At 43.1% G+C, this 26,396-nt stretch overlaps 1 protein-coding gene across 1 annotated transcript in view; it reads right to left on the bottom strand.

The window, feature by feature from the left end:
• Positions 1-26,396, bottom strand: part of LOC126251684 (uncharacterized) — a 404,158-nt gene that overhangs the window by 227,730 nt on the left and 150,032 nt on the right. Inside the window, exons 3-4 of the mRNA XM_049952271.1 lie at positions 11,086-11,136; positions 10,949-11,002 (exon numbers count right to left, since the gene is read on the bottom strand). Coding sequence (XP_049808228.1) covers positions 10,949-11,002; positions 11,086-11,088 — 57 coding nt within the window. The 5' untranslated portion in view covers positions 11,089-11,136. The remainder of the gene's footprint in view (positions 1-10,948; positions 11,003-11,085; positions 11,137-26,396) is intronic.

Raw genomic sequence — 26,396 nt, 5'->3', positions numbered from 1 at the left:
TGGATGTACACAGAGCTTTGTACGGGGAATTGCTGCTTTGTTTGGGCACAGCCATTCATTCTTTTCTTTATGTTATGCCTGAGATGTCCCAATTTCTCCACTTGGCACTCCATTTTATAGTGTCCACAGCTGTGCTCACTACCTCCTCCCAATGACAAAATGACAATATGTAAACAAATAGCAAGAATGAACTACACAGAAAAAAATGACAACTGATAAATAAATCCACAGCAACTGGCATACCAAAATGCAAAACCAAAACACTACAGACTTATGCACCATCTTAATACCATACTCAGTCTAGTGTTTCAGAAAGGGTAATGAAGAAAATTGGAAAACTTTGTTCTATGTATTGCTTAAATAGGCATAACTACCTGGGCTGAAACAATACTAGAATTTCAACTCATATTAAATGAATGACTATATTCATCAACAGGACTTTCCCCTGTGGAAGAATTAAACAAAATATTTATCAGAGAGCCATTGCTGAAGTTGTTCAAATGGCCCAAAGGGGTACTTTGCATTAATGACAATGTTCAGGTAAAGGTAGAGAAATAACTAGTTAAAAATACAGGACAGAGAGTAAAAAACCATAATACAAGGGCTACAGAACCAGAGTTTGAGGTGAGAGGTAAGGTATTAGTGAAATCGTATTATCCTAGTTTGACTCTAAAGGAGACTAGTAAATTTTTCCATAAATACAAAGGTCCTTATTATAAGTCAGACATAGCACATCCAAGAATAGAATTTTTAAAGAGTCTGTAAACAATGGAGAGAAATGGTCATACAACATAGACTTAATTAAGGTTTTTGTTATGTAAAGTTATGACTTTGGGGGAGCTCACAATCTGTGAGTGATGCCTGCTGTCTGTCATATTATTTTCTCCTTCAGTTTCTGCATAATGGTCTCTTCATCTTTTACTGTTTTGTCTCCTTTAAATTATATTTTCTTTCACTATCCTCCTATCTATAATACTCAAATAATGATGGAAGTACATTAATAATTTGCACTTAGACAATGCAAGTGTGTGATAAACTGTTAAAAGGTACCTACAAGGCAAGCAACAATGTACATTATTCTTAAAAATATTTTTTTAAATATTTTTTGAAATACACTCCTGGAAATTGAAATAAGAACACCGTGAATTCATTGTCCCAGGAAGGGGAAACTTTATTGACACATTCCTGGGGTCAGATACATCACATGATCACACTGACAGAACCACAGGCACATAGACACAGGCAACAGAGCATGCACAATGTCGGCACTAGTACAGTGTATATCCACCTTTCGCAGCAATGCAGGCTGCTATTCTCCCATGCAGACGATTGTAGAGATGCTGGATGTAGTCCTGTGGAACGGCTTGCCATGCCATTTCCACCTGGCGCCTCAGTTGGACCAGCGTTCGTGCTGGACGTGCAGACCGCGTGAGACGACACTTCATCCAGTCCCAAACATGCTCAATGGGGGACAGATCCGGAGATCTTGCTGGCCAGGGTAGTTGACTTACACCTTCTAGAGCACGTTGGGTGGCACGGGATACATGCGGACGTGCATTGTCCTGTTGGAACAGCAAGTTCCCTTGCCGGTCTAGGAATGGTAGAACGATGGGTTCGATGACGGTTTGGATGTACCGTGCACTATTCAGTGTCCCCTCGACGATCACCAGTGGTGTACGGCCAGTGTAGGAGATCGCTCCCCACACCATGATGCCGGGTGTTGGCCCTGTGTGCCTCGGTCGTATGCAGTCCTGATTGTGGCGCTCACCTGCACGGCGCCAAACACGCATACGACCATCATTGGCACCAAGGCAGAAGCGACTCTCATCGCTGAAGACGACACGTCTCCATTCGTCCCTCCATTCACGCCTGTCGTGACACCACTGGAGGTGGGCTGCACGATGTTGGGGCGTGAGCGGAAGACGGCCTAACGATGTGCGGGACCGTAGCCCAGCTTCATGGAGACGGTTGCGAATGGTCCTCGCCGATACCCCAGGAGCAACAGTGTCCCTAATTTGCTGGGAAGTGGCGGTGCGGTCCCCTACGGCACTGCGTAGGATCCTACGGTCTTGGCGTGCATCCGTGCGTCGCTGCGGTCCGGTCCCAGGTCGACGGGCACGTGCACCTTCCGCCGACCACTGGCGACAACATCGATGTACTGTGGAGACCTCACGCCCCACGTGTTGAGCAATTCGGCAGTACGTCCACCCGGCCTCCCGCATGCCCACTATACGCCCTCGCTCAAAGTCCGTCAACTGCACATACGGTTCACGTCCACGCTGTCGCGGCATGCTACCAGTGTTAAAGACTGCGATGGAGCTCCGTATGCCACGGCAAACTGGCTGACACTGACGGCGGCGGTGCACAAATGCTGCGCAGCTAGCGCCATTCGACGGCCAACACCGCGGTTCCTGGTGTGTCCGCTGTGCCGTGCGTGTGATCATTGCTTGTACAGCCCTCTCGCAGTGTCCGGAGTAAGTATGGTGGGTCTGACACACCGGTGTCAATGTGTTCTTTTTTCCATTTCCAGGAGTGTACATATGAGCTGTATGAGATGTAGACGCTGGAAATTTCACACCAAGGAGGGGAAGGATGGGAAGTGCTAAATTTAGACTAAGTTGCAGGACTTGCAAACACTGTAGTTAGATCCAGGTGAGATCATAGCAGCACCAACAAATATCATTTTTTGATAAACTAATGGAATTATTTAAATAGACAATATGTTTTAGTCACTCTTGTGGAATGTAGAGGAGTACTTAGAAGAGAGAAGGTGAGGGAACTTAATAATCAGATATGGATACTAAATAAAGTAGGAGTATGTTTAACTCAACATATGGGAGCAGAGAGGGGAGAAGTAAGATATATAATGATAATTATGGTGGTGTACTCTTATATATAAACTGGGAAACGAATAGGGTAGGTGTACCAAGAAATGAGGACCTACACCTTGAGTGAGGAAAGAGAGAAAATGAGTATGGACATCATTTCTGTGTGGAAGGTTATATAATGTGTGAAATATCCTTTTGAGAAAGTAAATGTCAGTGGTAGCTTCTACAGAGGTAGAAACTAAGATTTTGAGGCTTTCTTCAAAGTTGCAGATTATAGGAACCTATCGGAGTTGCTACTTTCTAGTTAATACATAGATTTAGAAAATAATTAATAATGAGACAGGCATATCAGCTTTGTATTCTATCCTTAAGGAAGGTAGGGTAAGTAAAATAGTATAGTATACAAAACCCAAAAAGTTATTAGTTGCTGAAAAATGTAACACTTCCGGTTTGATTGCAATGACTATAGAAGGATTAATAGGTTCACCAAGCAGCAGCAGGATAACACACACATAAATAAAGGTTTTAACTATGCAAGTTTTCAGAGGCAGTGGCTCCTTCTTCCAGCAGAAGGGGTTGAAGGGGAAGGAAGGGTAGTGAAGGAAAAGGACTGGACAGTTGTAGGAAAAGGGGTAGAATTCACCCACAACCACAGGTCAGAGGAGACTTACCAGACGGGTTGAGAAGGAAAATATTGTCAAATATTTGTTATTTTCATAATTATGTAGAATGAATAAGTTACAGTAAATTATGTGCTGTTATACAGAATGGAATGCCTGTTGTAAAATAGGCCAAGTAACACGTGAGAATGACTCATCAGAATTTTCTTTGATAGTTTAGTCTGTTAGCTGGTTGGAGTTACTTGTTGTGTTGCTACTCTCTCTCCACAGGCTCTCAATCACAGATTTTAGAACAATTTTTTGAGGCCTGTGGGGGTGAATTTGGAGAGTCCGTTCTGTAGGACTGGTGAGCATCTCCATCCTCTGAACCCACAGATGAACCGCCTCCCCCCCCTCCCCCCATCATCATGGAGAAATCTTTCAGGTGGGAGTGCGACAGTCTTTGGAATCTGAGTCTTGCCTCCTTCAGTTTTAACATTTTAAGTCTTACCTTTCCTTTCTTTCTTGTCCAGCAGTAGTACCGTGTGTATCCTCACTCTTTCCACATTCAACAGTTTCCATTACAAACACTTTTACTATTCATATACCTGCTGTATCCTGCAATTGCTGAATCCTGCTACTAGTGCATGTGAGTGTGAGTGCGCCAAGTGTAGTGTTGCTGTGTCTGTGCACTTACATCAGCCTCCAAGCATATAGTGCAGGTCAGCCACTAGTGGCCATCTGTAGAAAGCTTGCACACAGCTTGGTCACCACCACGCCATGCCGTCTACTGGTGAACTGCGCCTATATATGCACACAGCAGTGCTGATTCACTCTCAGTTTGTACTGCTCACATAAGTTGTTCTGTGTATCGCTTATGTTGCAACTTCTATGTGATTCTTTCGTCTTGTTATGCATGCAATCACAAGGAGCTTATTTCCGTTATTGTTCAGAGATCTATGAATAAAACTATATTTTTGTTACTTATATCGGTTTCATGTATTACTTGATTACTCCATGACTGGCAACGAGTTTGGAATGGTTTCCGTATGACCAGTCTTTAAATGCGGTTTCATCTGGGTTAGTCATTATGGATGCAATGCTACCAGTCCTGATTGAACAGCTTATTATGGCAGTAACCACTTTATTAGTTTCCATTAACAGACAGGGTACTGTTCCAACAGTCTATCCACCCACTTTTCCTTCATATGATGATTCAGCCAAGGATTGGGAAGCTTACAGAAAAACACTCAGGCAGCAATTTTTTGCTTTCAGTAACAGACTTGAATTTGTGCAAAGTCTTATTCCTCTCATGGATTCTGCCTAAGGTGTATCAATTACTATTTCAGCTTGACCCTACACGAGAACTGTCAGGTCTTACTTTTAGATCACATTTGCAGTTTATTACCCAACAACCATTGCAAATGAATGCATGTCATAGCTGCATGAATTGAATTCTACTGATGCTGCATGAAACCAAACCAGTCATACAGGGCCTGGGCACCCAAACTTCATGGCCTTACCAGTAAATGTCAATTCATTATTGATGCCCATAATGACTCTTTTCACACTCTATGGTGCATGACACAGCTCTGGACAAGGAAGTACGCCAGAAGACTTTACTCTGTGAAAACCTCCCACTGTCAGAAGTTTTTCAAATAGTGCAATCTTTTGAAGTTTCTCAAGCAGTGGATGACCAAATAGAAGCATGGGGCAATGGGGGAGTAGTGTCACGAGATATGCCCATGAGTACAACAGACGGCTTATACCAGGAAGCGACAGTGGCTGGGGTAAACATGTGTGTCCAATGCTGAGCAGACCAAAGCCAGCCCAAGAAGCCATGACCACCACAGTGCCAGCATCAGCATTTTCTGTTTCCATCTTGTCCTTTCTGTTTTGTCCAGCACGAACATTTGCGGTGCCCTAAATGCTGGGGTATTTGTAACGCTTACTAGAAGAAAGGACACATTGCCTCTGTGTGTTGTGCACCAAAGGTTGTTCAGGATATGAACATGGACATTCTTGTGACTTCTCCCAAGTTGGTTATCATTAAGCATTTTTTGCCAAGTGCTCTGGCTATATGTTAACATATGTGCTGCAGTGACATTATTGAATTCTCAAACCTTTGTGGGTTTAGGTTTGCCACCGTTAACAATGGTCACGTGGAAGCTGGTCGTTTGTAACAAAACGAACATCATGCTGTTGGGACAGTTCATGGCATCTGCCTCTTACAAGTCAGTGGTTCTTTCTATTACATTTTTTGTGGTTGCTGATGCCAGTGTTGAGAACTTGTTTGTGATTGACACATTTCAGGCATCTAGATTTTCTATCACCACCACAGTTCACCTTATGTCTGATTAAGTACCGTATTCTCAATTTAAAACACTGCATGATGAGTTTTTGGACTTTTTTTTCCGAAAGTATAGTGTGTGCTAAGAATTTTTCTGCTCATATTTCTTTGAAATCCACAGTTCGACCATCTTTTTGTCTTGTGCATCATTCCTGTCACCCTCAAGATCAGGTGAAAGTAGAATTGGACAGACTTCAATCTCTATGAGTGGTGAAACCTATTATGGCTAGAGAATGGTATCTCCACTGGTTGTAGTTTGGAAGCTTCAGGGAAACTTCGCGTTTGTGGTGACTTCAGCTCTATTGTCAATATGCAGTTGATCATGGATATGTGTCCTCTCTGATGTCAGGAGGAACTGTTGGGAAAAATATCAGGTGGTACTTTTCTAAAACTGATTTGTCTGAAGGGTATGTGGGGATAAAGTGTCTCGGCAAGTTTTGATTTTCAATACTTCTTTTGGTCTCTATCAACATTTGCACCTTCCTTTTGGTGTGGTTAGTGTGCCTGCTATTTTCCAGTGGTTTTCAGAGTAATTAACTATGCCTGCCCCGGGTTTTGTTACTCATCTGGATGATGATGTTGTCATGGGCTCCTCTACAGCCTATCACTTGAAAAAATTGTGCACTTCGTTTTCTATCTTACAGTCTGCAGGCTTCCACTGTAACCTTATGAAATCTCAATTTTTTTAACCTTCCATTGTTTACTTGGGGTTCGAGATCTTGCGGGATGGGGTGCACCCCCCTGCTGGACCACATATCTACTGTTACACCTATACCTCCCCCCCCCCCCCCCCCCACCCATCCATGAAGGTGCTTCATGCCTTCCTTGGGAAGATAGCCTACTACCACAAATTCCTGATGTTTACGGCCACATTGGATCACCCGTTGCACGCCTTTTTACACAAGAATGTACCTTTTTGGTGGAGCCTGGATTGCGAACGTCCTTTTCAAATGGTGAACTCCAAATACTCTCAGTCCCTTGTTTAGCTACATTCTCTCCGGACCAGTGCATAGTTTTGGTGACTGGCAGCTTCACAGTACAGCTTTGGTGCGGTCCTAGCACACCAATATGCCGACAGCTCTGAACGACCTGTTGCTTTCACCTCTAAATCTCTCTCTCTCTCTCTCTCTGGCCCAGCAGTGTTACTCTCAAATGGAAAAAGAGGCTCTTCCCACAGTCTATGCTCCCCAGAAATCTCACCTTATTACTGGCAACAAACCCTTGGTTTCCTCGTTTAACCCCAAATTTCCTTGCCTGACAAGGCAGCGCACCATCTACAAAGCTGAGTGCTCTTTTTGTCTCGCTACAATTACAAAATCCACTTTCAACCTATGCCTAAACATGCCAATGCTGACAGCCCATCTCACCTTCAAGTCAGTTCTGATCCTGACTTTGGCTGTAAAGAATTGCTTTGCTTCCATCTTGGTAGTGAAACACAGTCTGCAGTCGAGGGTTTCCCAATTATAGCTTTTACATAATATCTACTCTTGTACCGACTCGGTTCTCCACCACGTGGTTTGTTTGTTCAACTGACTCTCGCTATGTTCTTTTACTTTGTACTACTCGAATCAGTTGTTCTATCTATCGCTTATGTTGCACATTTGTATGATTCTTTTGTCTTGTTACCCATGGAGTCATGAGAGGCTTACTTACATCATTGTTCAGAGGTTATGAATAAAGCCATATTTGTGTGACTTGGACCAGTTTCATGTATTACTTGGCCACTACAACACTTAAGTCTGTTTTCACAGGACTGCCCTAGACGTAGCAATAACAAGTAGCTTCCAGATGAAGTTACACAACATCAAATTATACAAAAAATTGACACTTACTTGATTTCCATTGGAGGAAATAAACAATGTTCGCTTATCCTGATTTAACTGAAGAATGTGAGAATAAGCAAGAGGTTAACTGGTTTACCAGCCCTCTTTGCAGTTAGTCCACATTTGTGTGTAAATTAAGGCTATGGCATACACTGGGCGATTATAATTAAACTTTCCCTATTTAACACATTATAATATGGAAACTAATTACCGTACGAGGACCAAACTTGTTACCATTAATGTCAAGAACATGGGGAAGAGAAATAATGCAGACTCAATTCAATTAAAACACTTTTAATGTGCAGCTACGGTACACAATACCATTGCATATCGGTACCAGTACTGCTACAAAAGGACTCAATATGGCGCCCATCAGTGTCCAGAAGAGTCCGAACAAGCAGGAGTGCATTCTGCACAGCAGAACAAAGCATGTCCATGGGTATACTGGCTACCTCTCTTGATATGCTGCACTTCAGATTGGCACATGTGTGAATGTTCCCCTGGTAATCCCTGTCCTTCAAGTAGCCCTACAACCAGAAATCACAAGGAATGCTGACCAAGCATTTGGAAACAATCAGCTACAATTCAATTCTTTCCAAATGTGTTTTGGAGAAGCAGGTGAAGTTCATGAGCGATGCATGGTAGAACCCCATGTTGCATGAAAACTGTTGGGTTCAATGCCTCTCTCTCTTGTAGAGCGGGTACGACATGCTTGCGAAGCATATCACAGTAACTCTGGCCAGTCACACTAGTAGCCTTTGGTCCTTGAGTGCCAACCTGTTCACAAAAGAATGGGCCAATGATGAATATAGCCATGAAGCCACACCATATGGTGACACATTCACCATACAGAGGAACATCATGCACAGTGACTGGAGGTGAAGATCCCCACACTTGCCAATTCTGTGTGTTCATCTCACCCATCAGGGAAAAATGAGCTTCGTTTGTCCATAGGATTGTCCAGGACAAACCCTTGTCAACTTCAGTCGGTGCGAGAAAGTGGAGAGCGAAGTCAACACGTCGTTGTGCATCCTGTGGCGCAAGCTGCTGTATAATACGGATCTTGTACAGATACCATTTGAGAATGGTTTGAAGCACCTTTCATACAGTGGATCATCGGATGTTCAACTGTCAAGACACAGGGCACACACTGTCTGACGATCAGGAATTGCATGCATGTCTGCCACAGCAACAGTGATTTCATCTGTGCCTGTCGTGCAACCGGCCGTTAGCCTCTTGCCGGAGCGACAACCAGTTCTCCAGTTGATTCAAACTACTTCATCATGCTCTGCACAGCAGATGGAGAAAGAGGGCCCTTCCGTAATGCTTTCAGCTGGAAATATTCTCAATGTGCAGTTGCAGCATCACTGTTGTTTTGATAATAGAGCTTCACCAATGTCCTGCTCCTTTTGTCCAAGGTCTGCTGATACATCAACAAGTGTACTGTGACTGGTCAGTTGTGTGAGACTTATGAATCACGATGACTGATCATAGCACCTGGTGGCCATAGTTGGAACTGGACGATGGTACTGTGATGCATGAGAATCATGCACCCCATACTCTGGACATTAATGCTATCAAGTTTGGTGCTCATACGGTAATTAGTTTCAATGTTATAATGTATTAAATAGGGGAAGTTTAATTATAATCACCCAGTATACTACGGAAAAAAATTTTATGAGTGTGTCATACATAAGGAATTTAAAGTTTGATTGCCAGAATGGCTACTTTGTAGCAATGTTTGAGTAGCTTATGATCAAAATAGTTTAATGATAGGCACATAACAAAAAATAGTTGTTCCGGGTTCTAGTTTAGCATGATAAATCAATGCCATGCTGGACAACTATTATTTATCTATTTATTGACGTTGTGGTGACATCATTTGTTTAAGGGCGGGAAAGAGTGGTGTAACATATCACTTTGGTAAAAAGGAAATGAGCGTTTGGCGTCACTGGCCGGGAGGCCCCTTGAGGGGCAGGTCCGGCTGCCCTGGTGCAGGTCTTATTACATTTGACGCCACATTGGGTGACCTGCGCACCGGATGGGGATGAAATGATGAGGAAGACAACACAACACCCAGTCCCTGAGATGGGAATTGAACCTGGGCCCATAGGACAGCAATCCATCACACTGACCACTCAGCTATTGAGGCAGACATCACTTTGGTAAAGCAATGTGTTACCCAGACTCTGTGTAACAGATGAATGATTATTAGGACAGTTGAAAGTATTTTTATTAGTTGAATACTAGTGCTTTATAATCACATAATGGCTGGAAGTTTTGTTATTGTATGTAACCTGGTGTAGATGGAAAATGTGTGTGTTCAAGTTGGGATGGCGGTGGCAGTTTACTGTACTTTGCAGTAACTGCTTGCTTGGCAGTTACTCTGTGTTGCGAAGTCCCAGCTTGGAGAAATGGGGCACACCACTGAATAAAGAGTGTGCCATGACAATGAAGAAGATGTCAAGAAATACAAGAAAGAGTGTCGTTATCTGTCAAATCAGATAGAACATCTGCTGCCGTCACATAGAAATCATGCTAGACCATGTGGAATACATGCACTATAATTCTACATGCAGTATTCCTCCATATTCACAAATTTTGATGGAAGATGCAATATTAACATTATTAGAAGAAGTACTTTCTATTACTTAGTAGAAAGTTGCAATAATATCAGTTTCCAGATTCAACCACAAGAACAACTGCAGTGGAGTAGCAGTCCAAACTTACTTAATCAACATTGTTTTATATAAACATGAAATCAAGAAGTAGCAGTACAGGGCTGGATGATAACATTTTCAACTGGTACTAGGACAAATTACTTAAATAGCAGTTCCTTTGCTGCAGAGGTCTGTGGTAAACTCTGGCTCTAGGAAGAGTTAGTTCTTTCACGTAACTGATATAGTATGTACCAGGTACCCCACTATATCCAGTGACCTAAACTCAATTGAGTGATTTCAGTTGCCGTCTGACTCTAAATTCATTTATCTATAGTACACTTATTTACCTCTACATCTCTTCTTTTGTATCCTTGTGATAACAGAAAGCAGGGACACTTATGTTGCAATGACCTTTTTCTTAGTCTTGTTTTATTATTCATATTGCAATTTATAATTTTCTGTATTTCTCACAGAAATTAAATTTTTCCTTCATAATCTGTTACAATATATCCAATGAGATCTTAGGAATACAATATACAGTTGCATTCACCAAAATCAAATTACAATGAAAAAAGTATTAGCTCAATTTGAGAGCAAGTTACTCCACAAGTACAAATACAGCTACTTGATCTCTTGTGAGCAAATTGAACTATAGTTACAAAATCATGAAACTGCAGAAGTACATTACCAAGTCGTCACTGCACTCACTGTATGAATCAGAGCAAGCACATATGTTCCGGGCCTAGAGCACCAACAATGAATATATATGAGACTGTATACATGATTATATGTAAATGTGTAAATGGAGTACAGATGATAACTCACCATTTCCTTGTGCTAAATGTTTTCTTTTATAAATCAGAGAACCAGTAGCACCTGTGGACAAAATATCAGACAGTGTAAATAAATAATGCACATCATGTGTTTGTAACTGTGGTATAACAAAAAAGTCTAAATTGACAGGATGAACAAATTATCACTCCATCAGTGTTTAAACATTTTCTACAGTTATTACTGTGGTGGTTAAATATTCCTCAAAATTATAAAGCAAGGGTAAAAAGATAACTACATTTTCAAATACTGAAAATAACTTGTAATTGGAAATATGGAAAACTTGAGTGATGTTATAACGTTATTCTCATAAAATAAATGTTTAGCTATTAGAGTCAATGTCAGTTTTTGCTTTCTGGGTGTTACATTAAGATATTTGTTCGTAAAAGGTACTGTCTTACTTTTAACTCTTTACATTTTGGTACAGCCTTTTTGAATTTCTGTTGACTGCCTTATTGTTTAACAGTGCTAAGAAACAATCACACAGCGTGTACAGTTCACAGTTTTGTTTGAGTTGAAAGAGCGAACAAAAAAATCTGCACTTCCTGACAAAAACAACTAGGGGAATTGTCAAAACGTCTTTTCAATAAAAAATGACATTTCACCTGGAAACCCAAAAACTTGCAAACCATCAGTTTTGCCAAGAAAGGCTGAAGGATCAATGGCATCATATTTGTGTGGAAGAGTATTATAACTGTTACAGAACATATAATGTAACTGGAAAGATAACAAATCTACTCACCAAGTGGCAGCAGGAGAACATACATATAGGAGAGCTTTAGAAAAAGGGTTAGAGTTCAGAGAAATTACCCACAACCCCGGGTTAGGGTAGACTTACTAGATGAGATGAGAAGGAAAGACTTTCCTTCTCATCCTGTTGGTACGTTTCCCCTGACCCAGGGTTCTGGGTGACATTTCTTGATCTACCTCTTCTCCTAAACCTCTCCAGTCTTTTCCATCACCTCTCTCCCTTCCCCTTCAACTCTTCTGCCAGAAGAAAGTGTCACTGGCTTCAAATGCTTGCGTACATAAACCTTTTTTTAATGTGTGTGTTCTCCTGCCACCACTTGGCTAGTAGATTTTTTATCTATCCAATTACATTAAATCGTCTAACACGGATTATTTTTGTTGCTATCTTGGCACATGCAGCCATCATTCCTTCTTACACAACCCTCTTGTGAGTCTATGTTGTCATCTGTCTTGTTCAATTCAATTCAATCTCTCTATCCATTCGTTTACAATATACATTTTATGGATGTAGTCAAACTGTCATCTGTTTTCTATCTTATGTGCTAGTCTGTCTGTTAGTTTATCTGTACCACCAAGATTAATCAACACCTTGTCCCTAGTTTTTTGTTCATTACACTGCATGGCCTGCTCTTGATTGTCTCTTGACAATTTATTTGGAAATTTGACAGTTATTTTCTTTCCCACCCTCCACTTACCTTGTTTATACACAATTCTTTCATGTTTTTGTGCATTTGTTTTTCACCAAACTGCTCAGACTGACTTTTCCTACATTACTTTATTTGCCAAGTAAAGTAGTTTACATTTTCTCCTATGATTATCTCTTTCTGTTTGCCCAGTTTTTAAAATTTCGTCTCTCTCTCAACGACATTCCCTATTGATTTTTTTTCTTTTCCAATCATTTTTTCGTATCAAATGGGCCATGTTTCTGGCGAGAAATTCTCACCCACTCAGTTCCACTTGTTAACCACTGTCTGTTCTCACGAGTTGTGTATGAATTTTTCTGATTTTTCCCAATTTTTTACTTGGGTTTCTTCCGTTTTTCTATCTTTTTTTCCACCCTCTGCTTCTCTTTTTCACCACTCCCACCATTTCTAACACTCCAAATTGTCCTCATTTGCCTTGATGAATCCCATCACATATTACATTCATTCTTTTTGAAGACATGCTTTTACACTATCAAAACTCAGGTCCCACATTCTGTTTCTTGAATCCTACTTGTCCCTTGGAGTTACCCCTAAATGCCTACCACTGAAAGTCCCTGTTTCTGGATGTAATCCTACTCTGCACCAGGTGAGTCTTTCCTTCTCATCCCATTTGGTAAGTCTCACTGACACGGTGCTCTGGCTGACTTTTCTGACTTCTACCCCTTTTCATACAAACCTCTCCAGTCCTTTTCCTTCATCCCTCTTCCTTCCCCTTCAACCCTTCTGCCAGAAGGATCCACTGGCTCTGAAAGCTTGTATAAACCTTTTTTATATGTGTGTTCTCTTGCCACCTGGTAAATTAGGTTTTTTATATATCCAATTACACTATACTGTCAAAAATTGATTATTTTCATTGTTATGTTACAGAAAACAGTACCTCACTTGGAAACTCTTAAATATTCTAACAAAAATTTGAGTCATTATTAAGCCATCTAGCAGGCAAATGAAAGCAAATGACTCTCAATAAAAATTCTATAAAAAATTTAAAGTCCATTTTCTGAAAGATTTAGGTAAAAGAAACAATTGCAAATGTTACTAAATAGTTTCAACAGGTGTTTTGTTGTTAATTTTCCCACTATAATTACACAAGAAAGCAGCACACTAACAGACTAAATTTTTGTAGGTAAACACTTAATCAGTGATATAAATGTTTATCCAATTGTGAATGGCCTCTCTGATTATGACACACGACAAGTCATACTAACCAGGTTATCAGAATACAATAAAGAGAGACCATGGAAAACAAAGTAATTAATGAACAGACAACAGAAAGTTTCAAGGAATCCAAACAGGATGCTGTCTGGAAGGATGTGTATAATTTGATGGGTGTCAATTCCAAACTGAATGTATTTACAGATTGGTTTCTCTTAATTTTTAACAGATGCTTTCTCCAAGAAAACAATGAAGTATGGCACTAATAAAATGTCAAAAAGCCTTTGTTACAAAAGGAGTCATTTGTAAAGAAAAGGGAAAACAGGTAGGACAAATAGAGAAGTAGCACTGATGACATCTTACAAGAAATACTATTTGTGTTAAGAAAAGTGATTAAACACTCAAATATCTCTGTATAATGTATGAAATCAGTAAGTACAATAATAAAATTAAATCTAAGGGCAACAGTTAAAAGAGAAACAAAAAAGTCAGTTACGGCGTCTACATCTACACCCATACTCTGCAAAACACTTTGAAACATATGGCAGATTATACTACCTGTTGTTCCAGTTACCAGAGCTGCTTCTTGATCCATTCACGTATGGAGTAGTGCAGGAAGAATGATGTTGAAATACTCCTGTGCATGCTGCAATTAATTCAACCTTGTGCTCAGGATCCCTACAGGAGTGATACACAGGGAGTTGTGGTATTTTCCTAGATTCCTCATCTAAAGCTGATTCTTGAAACTCTGTAAATAGACTTTCTCACAATAGTTTTCATGCATCTTCAAGTGTCTACAGGTTCAGTTTCTTCAGAATCTCTGTGACTTCCCCATACATCAAACAAATCTGTGAGCAATTATGCTGCCCTTCTCTGTACATATTCAATATCCCATGTTAGCCCTGTTTAATATGGGTCCTATATCCTTGAGCAATATTATAGCATGAGTCACACAAATGATTTGCAAGCAAACTCTTTTGTAGACTGATTTGCCTAGTATTCCACCAATGAATCAAAGCTTACCATCTGCTTTACCTGTGACTGAACCTCTGTGACTGTTCAGTTCCATATCCCTGCATAAGTGTTACACACATGTAACTGTATGGGTTGACTGATTCCAGTTGTGACTCAATGATATTGTAGTCATAAGAGACTATGCATTTTTCATTTTGTGAAGTGCACAGTTTTACATTTCTGAACATTTAAAGCAAATATCCAATCTTTGCACTACTCTGAAATCTTAACAAGGTCTGACTGAATATTTGTGCACCTTTTTCTGGATAGTACTTCACTATAGATAACTGAATCATCTGCAACAATCTGAGGTTACTGTTTATATTGTTTGCAAGGTCATGAACATCAAGGGTCCTGAAACGCTTCCTTCGACACACCTAAAGTTATTTCTAAATCTGTAAATGACTTTCCCCTCCATCCAAGGAATCCTCAATCCAGTTACAAATTTTGCATGATACCCCATTAACTGTACTTGGATACTGAATTAAATACTTTTTAGAAACTGAGACCTACTGCATTTACCTGACTGCCTCGATCCATGGTTTTCAGGATGTCATGTGAGATAAGTTGGAGCTGGTCTTCATGAAATTGATATTTTCAGACTCCACTCTGGTTGGACTGTAGGAACGTTGTTATGTTTGCGATACCTCATCACACTGAAATTAGAATTTGTTCTGAGAGTCTACAACAAATGGATGCCCAGGATATTAGACGGTAGTTTCGTGGATGTCTTCTGATAACATTCTTGTAGCTGTGTGTGAACTGTTCTTCCAACCACTGGATTCAGTTTTTTGTTCGAGGGATTTACAGTGGACTATGATTAAAAGACAGGCAAACTCATCTACAAATTTGGTGTAGAATCTAACAGGGATAACATACGCCCATGGAGCTTTGGTCAATTTTAGCAATTTCAGCTGTTTCTCGACACTGCCGATATTAATATCTAAGTTGCTCATCCTTGCAGTGTTGCAAGAATTAAATTGGGGCAAAATCCCTGAATTTTAATTCGTAAAGGAACATTTGAGAATGGATTTCAGAATTTCTGCTTTTGTTTTGTTACCTCACTTCAGTCCCTGTCTCACCCATGAGTGTATGGACACTAACTTTAGTATCACCAGCAGCCTTTACATGTGACCAAAATTTCTTTGGGTCTTTTGAGAGATCTTTCAATAATATTCTGTTACAGTAGCTGTTGAAGGATTTGTTTTGACAGTCAAACATGTTTCACACAGAATATCTGCTTTAGTTTACACTTATTAAGCAGTAATCTCTGTTGCTTTAGAAGTTTCTTTACGATGACTGTGTTTTATTTGAGGACTTTGTTATTAAAGAAAACTGCAAAATAATAAATTATAGAAATCAGGTAGAAAAAGTATTTAATAATCACTTCCTTGAAGTAACTGACCTCCATGCTCCGATAAATAAACTAAGAAAGTAATTAACTCCCTCAATACCAGAAACTCTCATGGAGATGACAATTTCTCAAGTAAGGTTCTAAAATACTGTTCTTCACATACTTGGACTGTTTTTAGACATATATGTCACACATCAGTATTGAAATTGAGATATTTTCGGGCACACTGAAATACACTACTGGCATAGTAAGATGGATATTAACAATTAGTGGTCAGACTCCCTTCTTACCTCTTCCTCAAAGATACTGGAAAAAATTACATATTTAAGAAGCGTAACAAGCCTCTCTCAAAATAGGGTACTTAGTCAGTTCTACAAAACATGCTATTTTTCAATTCATAAATGAGATAATATAAAATTTGTATTATAAAATAATGCTGACTGGTATTTTCGAATCATCAAAAGCATTTGATTATGCAGTTCACAGTCTTCTCCTTGAGAAGCTCAAATATTTTAGCATCAGAAAATTTGCCAGTAACTTGTTTTCATTCTGTCCAACTAAAAGTATGCTGAGTATTGCATTTAAAAAAAAATCAGAGAGTTTACACAATGAAAAATGTTTATTCAGATTGGAGAATGATCACTATAGGCATACCACGGGGTCAATATTTGGTCTGCTCTTGATCTTGTTATCTATAAATGATCTTCCATCATACACTGCCAGATTAAAAAAGTAAAACACCCTGGAGGGGAGGAGGAACAGAACTTCACAGGTTGAGAGGTATAAGATGTTATTTCAGTGATTACAAAATCGAGTCAAAGAACTTGGCAGTATGAGTGCTCTTATAAGTATGATGTTGCACTCTTTCCAGTGTGAATGCATGTACAGATATTCTGGTATTGGGTACTGCTGAGGTTGAATGTTCACCAGAGGAGATGGACACAGATAGCCATTAATTGAACTTTGGATGTGTTGCACTGCGGTCGCATGTAAGAGCACCTCTATTTTGCCAAGTCAGTATAGTGGTGAACACTGTTCCACACAACCGGTATATAGGTAGCCACCTAGCACACAGTCAATCAGTTCAGCGCTCACACTTGATGCCTTCGGGTCTATCTTCACTGTACTATGACTGTTTGATAACTACCTTTCTTGTCACTCAGTTGCTCTGGTCGAGTCTTGGATTTGTCTCCCCATGGGTCTTAGCCTTGTTGTCATCATTGTGGTGACAGCTTAGGGTAGTGCCTCATTGTCATCTAGGTTGTTTGTCCTTGTCCTGGTCTGTTATCTTGTCCACAGTCTGTCTGTCACATTTCATTTGTCTGCTATTAGCTTGACTTACTCTTCTGCAGGCAGCTCTCCTGTCTGATGGCTTCCTCCATTTTCCATTCTTACAGAACTGTGATGTCTGGCTTCTTAGGGATACAGCATTAGCAGCAAGGAAAAAGGAAGTTATTTAGCAGCATGAACAATTAACTGGTTCGCCTGCTGGAGCAACAGCAGCAGTTAATGCAGCAGCAGCAGTAGGAGCTGCTCCGGTTAGATATGTCACAAAGATCATTTCAGCTTCATGCAGAAAAACTCAAAGCATATAAGGCCCAGTTGCATGAGGCCTCAGTGCCTCCCACTACTGACACCACCCATCCTCCATTGTTTCCACTTTTCAGTGATGCTATGGATTATCCCTTGCAGAAATTGTTGTTTTTGTATTGGGCTTCACAGGAAATGTTCTTTCTGCTCCAAAAGTTGGCCCATCTGTCAAACCGTGTCACTTTCTTCAGAAGATCTGCATTCTGTTAACTAATTACTATTCCCAGAGACACCATGTGATTGCCTCCAGGCTTGAGTTCCAGCAATACCATAAACAGCTGGGACAATCATTCTGCTTGTGGGTCACTGACTTGCAAGGTCTCAGTCACAAATGTGATGTCACTTTTAACAATCAAGGCTCCAAGCCTTCATTTGCAGACCCCATTATTTGAGACATGGTGGTCCAGTTTTCACCAGATCTAGAGATCCACAATATTGCATTGGCAGTGCACACCCCCTTTTAGGAGGACATTTTCCACACTGCCCACTTGTTTGAAATTGCACAGGCAGCTAATGAACAACTCATGGTGAGACGACTAGTTGCAGCTGTCAGCACACCTCCACACACTCCATTCTGCCACCACAGGTGAAGAACAGCCCCCGGGCAGTACCGTCATGATTCGTCCGTGTCTGACACATCTACCCTATCTGAGCCTCCAGTCATGCTTCAACACAGATCATGAGGGCTGCTTCCTCTGTGCCCATAGTGCTTTCCTACTCAGTCCTGGGCAGCCTGTCCAGATCACTGGGGTCCTGCACAGTTTGTGTCGAAGAGAGACCTCTCCAATTGGTGTGTCACACACTCACAACCTGCTCCAGTCATGCCTCACAAGGGCATCAGCAGTCTGGATGTCCATTTCATGTGGACATTGGTTGCAGCAGCCAAGATACCTGCCTATAGCATCAGGGCAGTTCTGGCACACTGCAAATTTCATGTATGTCCAAGACGACAATCGCACAGTGCAACTATTCACAGATCGAAAAGTGTATGCCATTAAAAACTTCCATGTCTACCTTTTGGCGTGAAGTTTTCTGTAATTTCAGATCACAAGCCTTTGGTTACATTATTTGGACCCCGATCTAACCTCCCAAAGCAAACAGCTCAATGCCTCCAGTGCTGGGCTTCGTTCCCCAGTGCATGCAATAATACCATCTGGTTTAAGTCCACAAGCACAACATTCCAACACTGACACCTTGTTGTGTGTACCTGATGGTCCAGACCCTGATTTCAACCAACAAGAGGGCCTCTGCTTCCAACTGATACTGCACAACACCCACTATGGATGCACATGTTGCCACTGCCACACAATGCGACCACCCTGCACCAGGTCATCTGAGATGTGACCCGTGGCAGTGTAACCTATCTCACCTGCCAGATGACATCCGAGCTCAAACCCTGGATCATTTTTCTCATGCTCTCAGTTGTCAATGACATAAGGTGATCATTCCAGCTGAATTGCACCAAGAAGTCCTGAGCTTTCTGTACTGGGGACATGTGGAACGTCCCTCACGAAGGTGTTGGCTCACCGTCACATGTAATGGCTGGGTATCAATAGTGATGTCAAGAGAATGGTCTATGCATGCACAGCGTGCGTCCATCATCAAGCAGCACCCCCACAGTCATTTGCTCCCTAGCCTACACTCCCCATCCCTGGGACTGCATTCACTTCGATTCTGCAGATCCATTGTTGGAGTTGATGTGGGTGCTCAACATAGATGCCTACTCAAAGTGCCCATATATGGTGCCCATATATGGTGCCCCGCTGGTGCACCAGCACTACCTTCCGCATCCACAGGTATTGTGGCATCCTCAGGCACCCTCCCCTCTAGCAACAGTATGAAGGACTCTCTGCCATGGCCCATGTTTTGGCCGTCAAAGCATTAGTTCACACTTTGGCCTCGGATAATGGGCCCCAATTCACGGCGTTTGTTTTCAAAGAGTCCTGTGTGGCCAATGGCATAAAACACATTGTCAGCCCTCCATTTCACCCTTCCTCAAATGGTGAAGTGGAACATCTCATTCAGCCCTTTAAGCGACAACTGAAGAAGGCTATTGAATCCTCTGCCACCACTACCTCAGCTCTCACCCCCTTTCTGAGCACCTGTCACATGCACCAATTGACAGAAGTAGCCCCGTGGCTCCATGGACAGCAACTGCAGACCCTAATTCATCTTCTGATATCGCCCCTACTGCACTGACTTCCCAACCGTTCCAGTATTACGCACCTGGCACGGCTGTGTAGGTCCTCTCCTACGTGTGTATTGCAGTTTGGATGTCAGCAACACTGTAGAGATCTGCACGCGACAAGTTACATCTGCCAAACACAGAAGGGGCTTGATCACTGCCACCATGAGTTCTGTCCTCGAGCTCAGGCAGCACACCTGCAACCGAGCCCTCCCCCTCTACCTTCTGATGACTGCCAATGATTCCCCGCTGGTGCACCAGCACTACCTTCCGCATCCACAGGGATTGTGGGATCCTCAGGCACCCTCACCTCCAGCATGGACTCTGCGACCATCCTGCCTTCCCCCAGCTGGCAGTCAGAGGGTCTGTGTATTCACCCATACCTTCTTTATGGCCATCACGGCACTGTCCCAAATGTTTCCACCTGTGCACATGTGTATTAGGGGAGGAGGAGGAGGAGGAGGAGGAGGGGGGAGGGGAAAAAGGGGCAGGGATCTGGTACCACGTTCCCAGGAGGCTGTATACTTGCCAGAGAGGGGGACATATGCAGCCATTAGACGGCACCCTGGCCATGCTGTGCTCACATGATAAGACAGACACCGAGAGTACAGTAGCCAATAACATTCCACGTGGTCAGTATGCAGGCAGCCACCCAGCACACAGCTGGTCAGTTCAGTGCTCGTGGTTGATACTTTTGAATCTATCTTCACTGTACTAGGTCTATTGGATAATTACCGTTGTTGATACCTGGTTACTTTCTTTGGTTGTATCTTGAATTTATCTCTTCACTGTTCTAGATCTTGCTGTGCATCATTGTGGTGACTGCTTAGTATAGTGCCTCATTGTCATTTAGGTGGTTTGTCCTTGTCCTGGTCTGTTCTTTTGTCCACACCCATTTTGTTCACCTGTCATTACTTTGGATTACTCTTCCACACCGGTTCTCCCACCTGGCGGTTTCCTCTATTGTCCATTCTTCCACTACACTCTGACGTCCAAAACAATATCTAGCTACCCACAGATATAGCAGATATGGTTAGAGAGGGTATCAAAAAGCTATTGTATCTTCTCTTAAGGCAAGCCGTCCACAATTGTTATAACTGATCCTTTATATCCTGGATACTGGCACTGGGATTGAGTTGACATCTGAACGGGTGTCACACACATGATCTATTGTGTAGGATCTGGCAATCTCGCTGGGCAAGAGAGTACTGCAATATCATACAGACAGTTCAGGAGACATGTTCCATATGTAGATGAGCTTTGTCCTGTTGAAATATGAGATGAGGAACCGTGATATACCATTATGCTGTCAGAGTCCCTCAATCACTAACAGCTGTGACCTGAAGTCACACTCCCGCACCATGATGCCAGGAATAACATAGCTGTGCCTCTCCAAAACACTGAAGAATGACACCTCTCTCCAGATCAAGACCACACTCACTGACCAAGGGATAATGCAGAACCATGATTCATCCCTAACACAATGCGATGCCATTATCAGCAATACATGCTTCCCAGCCGTGGCACCACTCCAAACATAGCCATTTGCATTTTATTAATGGCAGCCTTTGCACGAGGTGAATTCCTAATTCTCTACTCCAGCTGCTGCTATGTTGCCAGTCTCTGATCAGTGGAATGTGATGAGACAGAATGTTACAGGGCATCAGTTGGTTGGTTGGTTTAAAAGGGGTGGGGGGTGGGGGGGAGGGACCAAACTGCTAGGTCATCGGTCCCTCGTTCTGATTAAAATAATTCCACAAGGGTGGGAGTAAAATAACTGAGACATACAAAACACAGCTGGAAGAAAGGAGAAAACCACAAGATTAACAGTTTTTTTTATTTTTATTTATTTTTATTTTTTATTTATTTATTTTTTTTTTTTTTAGAGCACACAATTACAGGGGTCATTAGCGCCCAGACTAAGTTATGAATTCACTGCGAGGCAGAAGGTTAAAACAGCAAATAAAAAGGACAACACTATAAAAGGCACATTAACAGGCAAGGGATTAAAAGAAAACAGCATAATCAAATGTCCTTAGACAGGTTTGTCAAGTGGATAAAATGAAGAACGCGAGCAGCTGCTCCTGGGTCATCCGCTAAAATGGCATCCAGAGTACATGGCAGGCCAAGATCAAGGCGCAGTGTATTAAAATTCGGACAGGATGTTAAAATGTGGCATACCGTCAGCAATTGCCCACATGGGCAGAACGGCACCAGCACAGCCGTCAGCAGATGGCGATGGCTGAACCGGCAGTGTCCAATCTGTAACTGGGCCAAAACGACCTCCTCCCACGGAGAAGGGTGTGAAGTGGTTGTCCAAGCCGTGGGGAGAGGTTTCAAAGCCCGAAGCTTGTTTTCAGTAAGTGTAGACCAATCGGCATGCCACAGCGATAAAATGCGCTGACAAATGACCCTGTTAAAATCAGATGAAGGCACACAACATGGGCAACAAACATTAAAATGGACAAAATCAGACAAGAAAACCACAGAGAGACGCAAGAAACACGTAGAAGATGTCAAGAGAGCAGATTACCATGGCTGGCTGACCACGAGGATAAAAAGGAGAATTCAGCCACTCTGCACCACATTAAAACCTCTACCCTAAAAGCACTAGGGTGGAGGACACAGAGGGACTAAGGACATGCACTAAAACTTAGATCAAACGATAAAACCCACCCTCACGAATAAAATGTAAAACTAAAGCTGTTGTTGAGGCATTGTTGCCCAACACTGCTGGGAAAATTAAAAGTCCACCGCAGAGCGGCTAAACATGGGCAGCTCAGCAAGAGGTGGACAACCGTCATTTGTGAGCCACAGCGACACAGAGGTGGGTCCTCGCAACGGAGGAGATAACCATGTGTTAACCATGTACGGCCAATGTGGAGCCAGCGGGGGATGACTGATTCCCTGCAAGAGGACCGCATGGAAGACTTCCACACATTCATAGTCTCCTTAATGAGACGCAGTTTGTTGTGTGTACAGTTACGCCACTCCATCTCCCAAAGCCAAAAACCCCTACAGCGTAAGACAGAACGCAGGTGAGTTTCGAAGATGCCCATCTCCACAAGCGGTTTCCGTGTATCCTGTTTGGCCAGTCTGTCGGCAAGTTCATTGTCTGGGATTCCAATGTGTCCTGGGGTCCACACAAACGCCACTGAACAATGGGACCGTTCCACGGCATATATGGTGGACTCCTGAATGGACACTACCAAAGAATGGTGAGGGTAGCACTGGTCAACAGCTTGTAGGCTGCTCAAGGAGTCAGTACACAGGAGAAATGACTTACCAGGGCATGAGTGGATGTGCTCAAGAGCACGAGATATGGCCGTCAGCTCTGCAGTGAAAACACTGCAGCTATCTGGCAAGGAGTGCTGTCCAATATGTCATCCATGAACATACGCAAAACATTCATGACCATCAGCCATCGAGCTGTCAGTGTAAATCACTTCATGGCCCTGGAACATGTCGAGAATCGAGAGGAAGTGATAGCGGAGAGCCACAGGGTTAAAGGAGTCTTGAGGGTCATGCGAAAGGTCCAGAAGAATCTGCGGCCTAGGTGTACACCATGGAGGTGTACGTGAATGGACCTCGAAGGGAGATGGTAATGGGAAAGACTCCAGTTCAGACAGAAGGGACCGGACGTGAACCGCAATCGTAAGCCCTGACCTGGGCCGCGAATGCAGGAGATGACCCACCATAGTTGAGAAAAGGAGACGGTAATTCGGATGCGCACGAGAACTACAAACACGTGCAACGTAACTGGCGAGCATTTGTGCAGCCTAATCTTCAATGGAGGGACTCCGGCCTCCTCCAGGACACTGGTCACCGGACTCATTCTAAAAGCTCCCGTCGCTAGGTGAACACCACAGTGGTGCACTGGATCGAGTAAACGCACGCTGAGAGCGCCACCGAACCATAAACCAGACTCCCATAGTCAAGGTGTGATTGAACTAGGGCTCCATAGAGCTGCAGCAGCGTAGAACGATCTGCACCCCAGTTGGTGTTGCTCAGGCAGTGGAGGGCATTGAGGCGCTGCCAGCACTTCTGCTTAAGCTGACGAAGGTGAGGTAGCCAAGTCAATAGAGCATCAAAAACCAGTCCTAAGAATCGATATGTCTCCACTACAGTGAATGGATCGCCATTAAGGTAAACTTCTGTTTATGGACGAATGGTGCGAAGCCGACAGAAATGCGTGACACACAACTTCGTGGCTGAAAACTGGAAGCCGTGAGCTAGAGCCCATGACTGCACCTTGTAAATGGCTCCCTGTAGGCGCCACTCAGCAACACCAGTGCTGGAGCAGCAGTACGAAATGCAGAAGTCATCCTCATACAGAGAAGGTGAGACCGACTGCCCTACAGCTGCTGCTAGACCATTAATTGCCACTGAAAATAGAGAGACACTCAATACGGAGCCCTGCTGAATGCCACTCTCCTGAATATGGGAGTAACTACAGGATGCATTGAATTGGACATGGAAAGTATGGAGTGACAGGAAGTTTTGGATAAAAAGTGGAAGCAGGCCATGGAGACCCCACTCATACAATGTGGCAAGGATATGATGTCACCAGTTGTGTCATATGCTTTACGTAAGTCAAGAATGGTGACTACCAGATGTTAGTGTCTGGAAAAGGTTGTTTGGATAGCAGACTCAAGGGACACAAGATTATCAGTGGTAGAGTGACCCTGGTGGAAGCCGCCCTGACATGAAGCCAGTAGGCCACGTCACTCCAGGACCCAACCCAACCACCAAAACACCATATGTTCCAGCAGCTTACAAAGAAAGTTGGTGAGGTTGATTGGCTGGTGGCTATCCACATCAAGCAGGTTTTGACCGGGGGTTGAGCACTGGAATGATGGTGCTCTCCTGCCATTGCGATGAACAGATGCCATTGCACCACATCTGGTTGAAGATGATGAAGTGATGTCGCTTATAGTCAGACGAGACATGTTTAATCATCTGACTGTGGATCCAATGCGGTGCAGGAGCTGTGTCGGGGCAATGTGCAAGGGCGCTTAGGAGCTCCCACTCTGTAAATGGGGCATTATAGGGTTCACTGTGGCATGTAGTGAACGAGAGGACATTCCTTTCCATCAACCGTTTAAGAGTGTGAAAGGCAAGGGGGTAGTACTCCGACACAGAGGCTCGAGCACAGTGCTCAGCAAAGTGCTTGGCAATTGCGTTCAAGTCTGTAGATAACATGCCATTGATGTTAATGCCAGGGACACCTGTTGGGGTCTGGTACCTAAAAAGACTTCTGATCTTCGTCCAGACTTGGGAAGGTGATGTATGGCACCCAATGGTCCACGTACCTCTCCCAACACTCCTGTTTCCGTCATTTTATAAGCTGGCAAACGCAGACATGGATCCACTCAAAGGCTATTAGGTGCTCTAGGGAAGAGTACCGCTTATGTCACTGTAGAGATTGTCGATGATCTTTAATTGCCTCAGGGACTTTCAGTGACCACCAAGGGACTGCCTTTCACCAGGGCAACCTAAGGAACGAGGGATCGCGTTTTCCGCAGCAGAAACAATCGTTGTAGAGACCTTCTCAATGACAACATTGATGGGGCACCATGTGGGGGAGATTCAGCGGTGACAGCAGAGGTGAAGGCTTCCCAGTCCGCCTTGTTTAAAGCCCATCTGGGTAGGCATCTGTGGGCATGACACCGGGGGAGTGACAGGAAGATGGGTAAGTGATCAGTACCACACAGGTCATCATGTGTTCTCCAGTGGATAGATGGGAGAAGGCCAGGACTGCAAACCGAGAGATCAATGGGTGAATATGTGCCATGTGCCACACAGACATGTGTGGGAGCACCTGTATTTAACAGGAATAGGTCGAGTTGTGACAGTAAATTTTCGACCTCTCTGCCTCGGCCAGTAAGCATGGTGCCATCCCACAAGGGGTTATGCATGTTAATATCTCCCAAAAATAGGGAAGGTTTAGGGAGTTGATCAGTTAGTGCAGCTAATACATCCAGGGGTATTGCACCATCTGGAGGAAGATATACATTGCAGACAGTTATTTCCTGTATCTTCCTTATCCTGACAGCCACAGCTTCAAGAGTGGTTTGAAGGGGCACAGGTTCACTACAAACTGAGTTCAGGACATAGATGCAACCTCCACTTGACACTCTATTATAGTCACTACAGTTCCTGTAATATCCCTTATAGCCATGGAGGGCAGGGGTCTGCATTGACGGGAGCCAGGTTTCCTGGAGGGCAATGCAGAAAGTAGGTGTAAAGCTTAACAGTTGCAGTAGCACAGCCAGGTGGCAGAAAAAACTGCCACAATTCCACTGGAGGATTATGTGATCATGAGACTGGGAAGACATGATACACTCAATGAGGCAGTCTATGCCACAGGGTCACCTGCTGCCACGAGATGAGTACCTGTGCGATCGACAGCCATTGTGTCTGAGGACCCAGTAAGATCTAGGTCCTCAGCGGACGCCAGAATCTCCACCTCATCCTCAGACACAGAGTTTGTAGGTAGTGGTGGTGTGGGTGCCACCACAGTGCCTTGGTTCTTGGGGGTCTTTTTCTTTTTAGG

The sequence above is a fragment of the Schistocerca nitens genome, chromosome 4 (genome assembly GCF_023898315.1).
Source record: "Schistocerca nitens isolate TAMUIC-IGC-003100 chromosome 4, iqSchNite1.1, whole genome shotgun sequence".
NCBI classification, from domain to species: domain Eukaryota; kingdom Metazoa; phylum Arthropoda; class Insecta; order Orthoptera; family Acrididae; genus Schistocerca; species Schistocerca nitens.
This window is presented reverse-complemented; position numbering and strand designations above follow the sequence as displayed.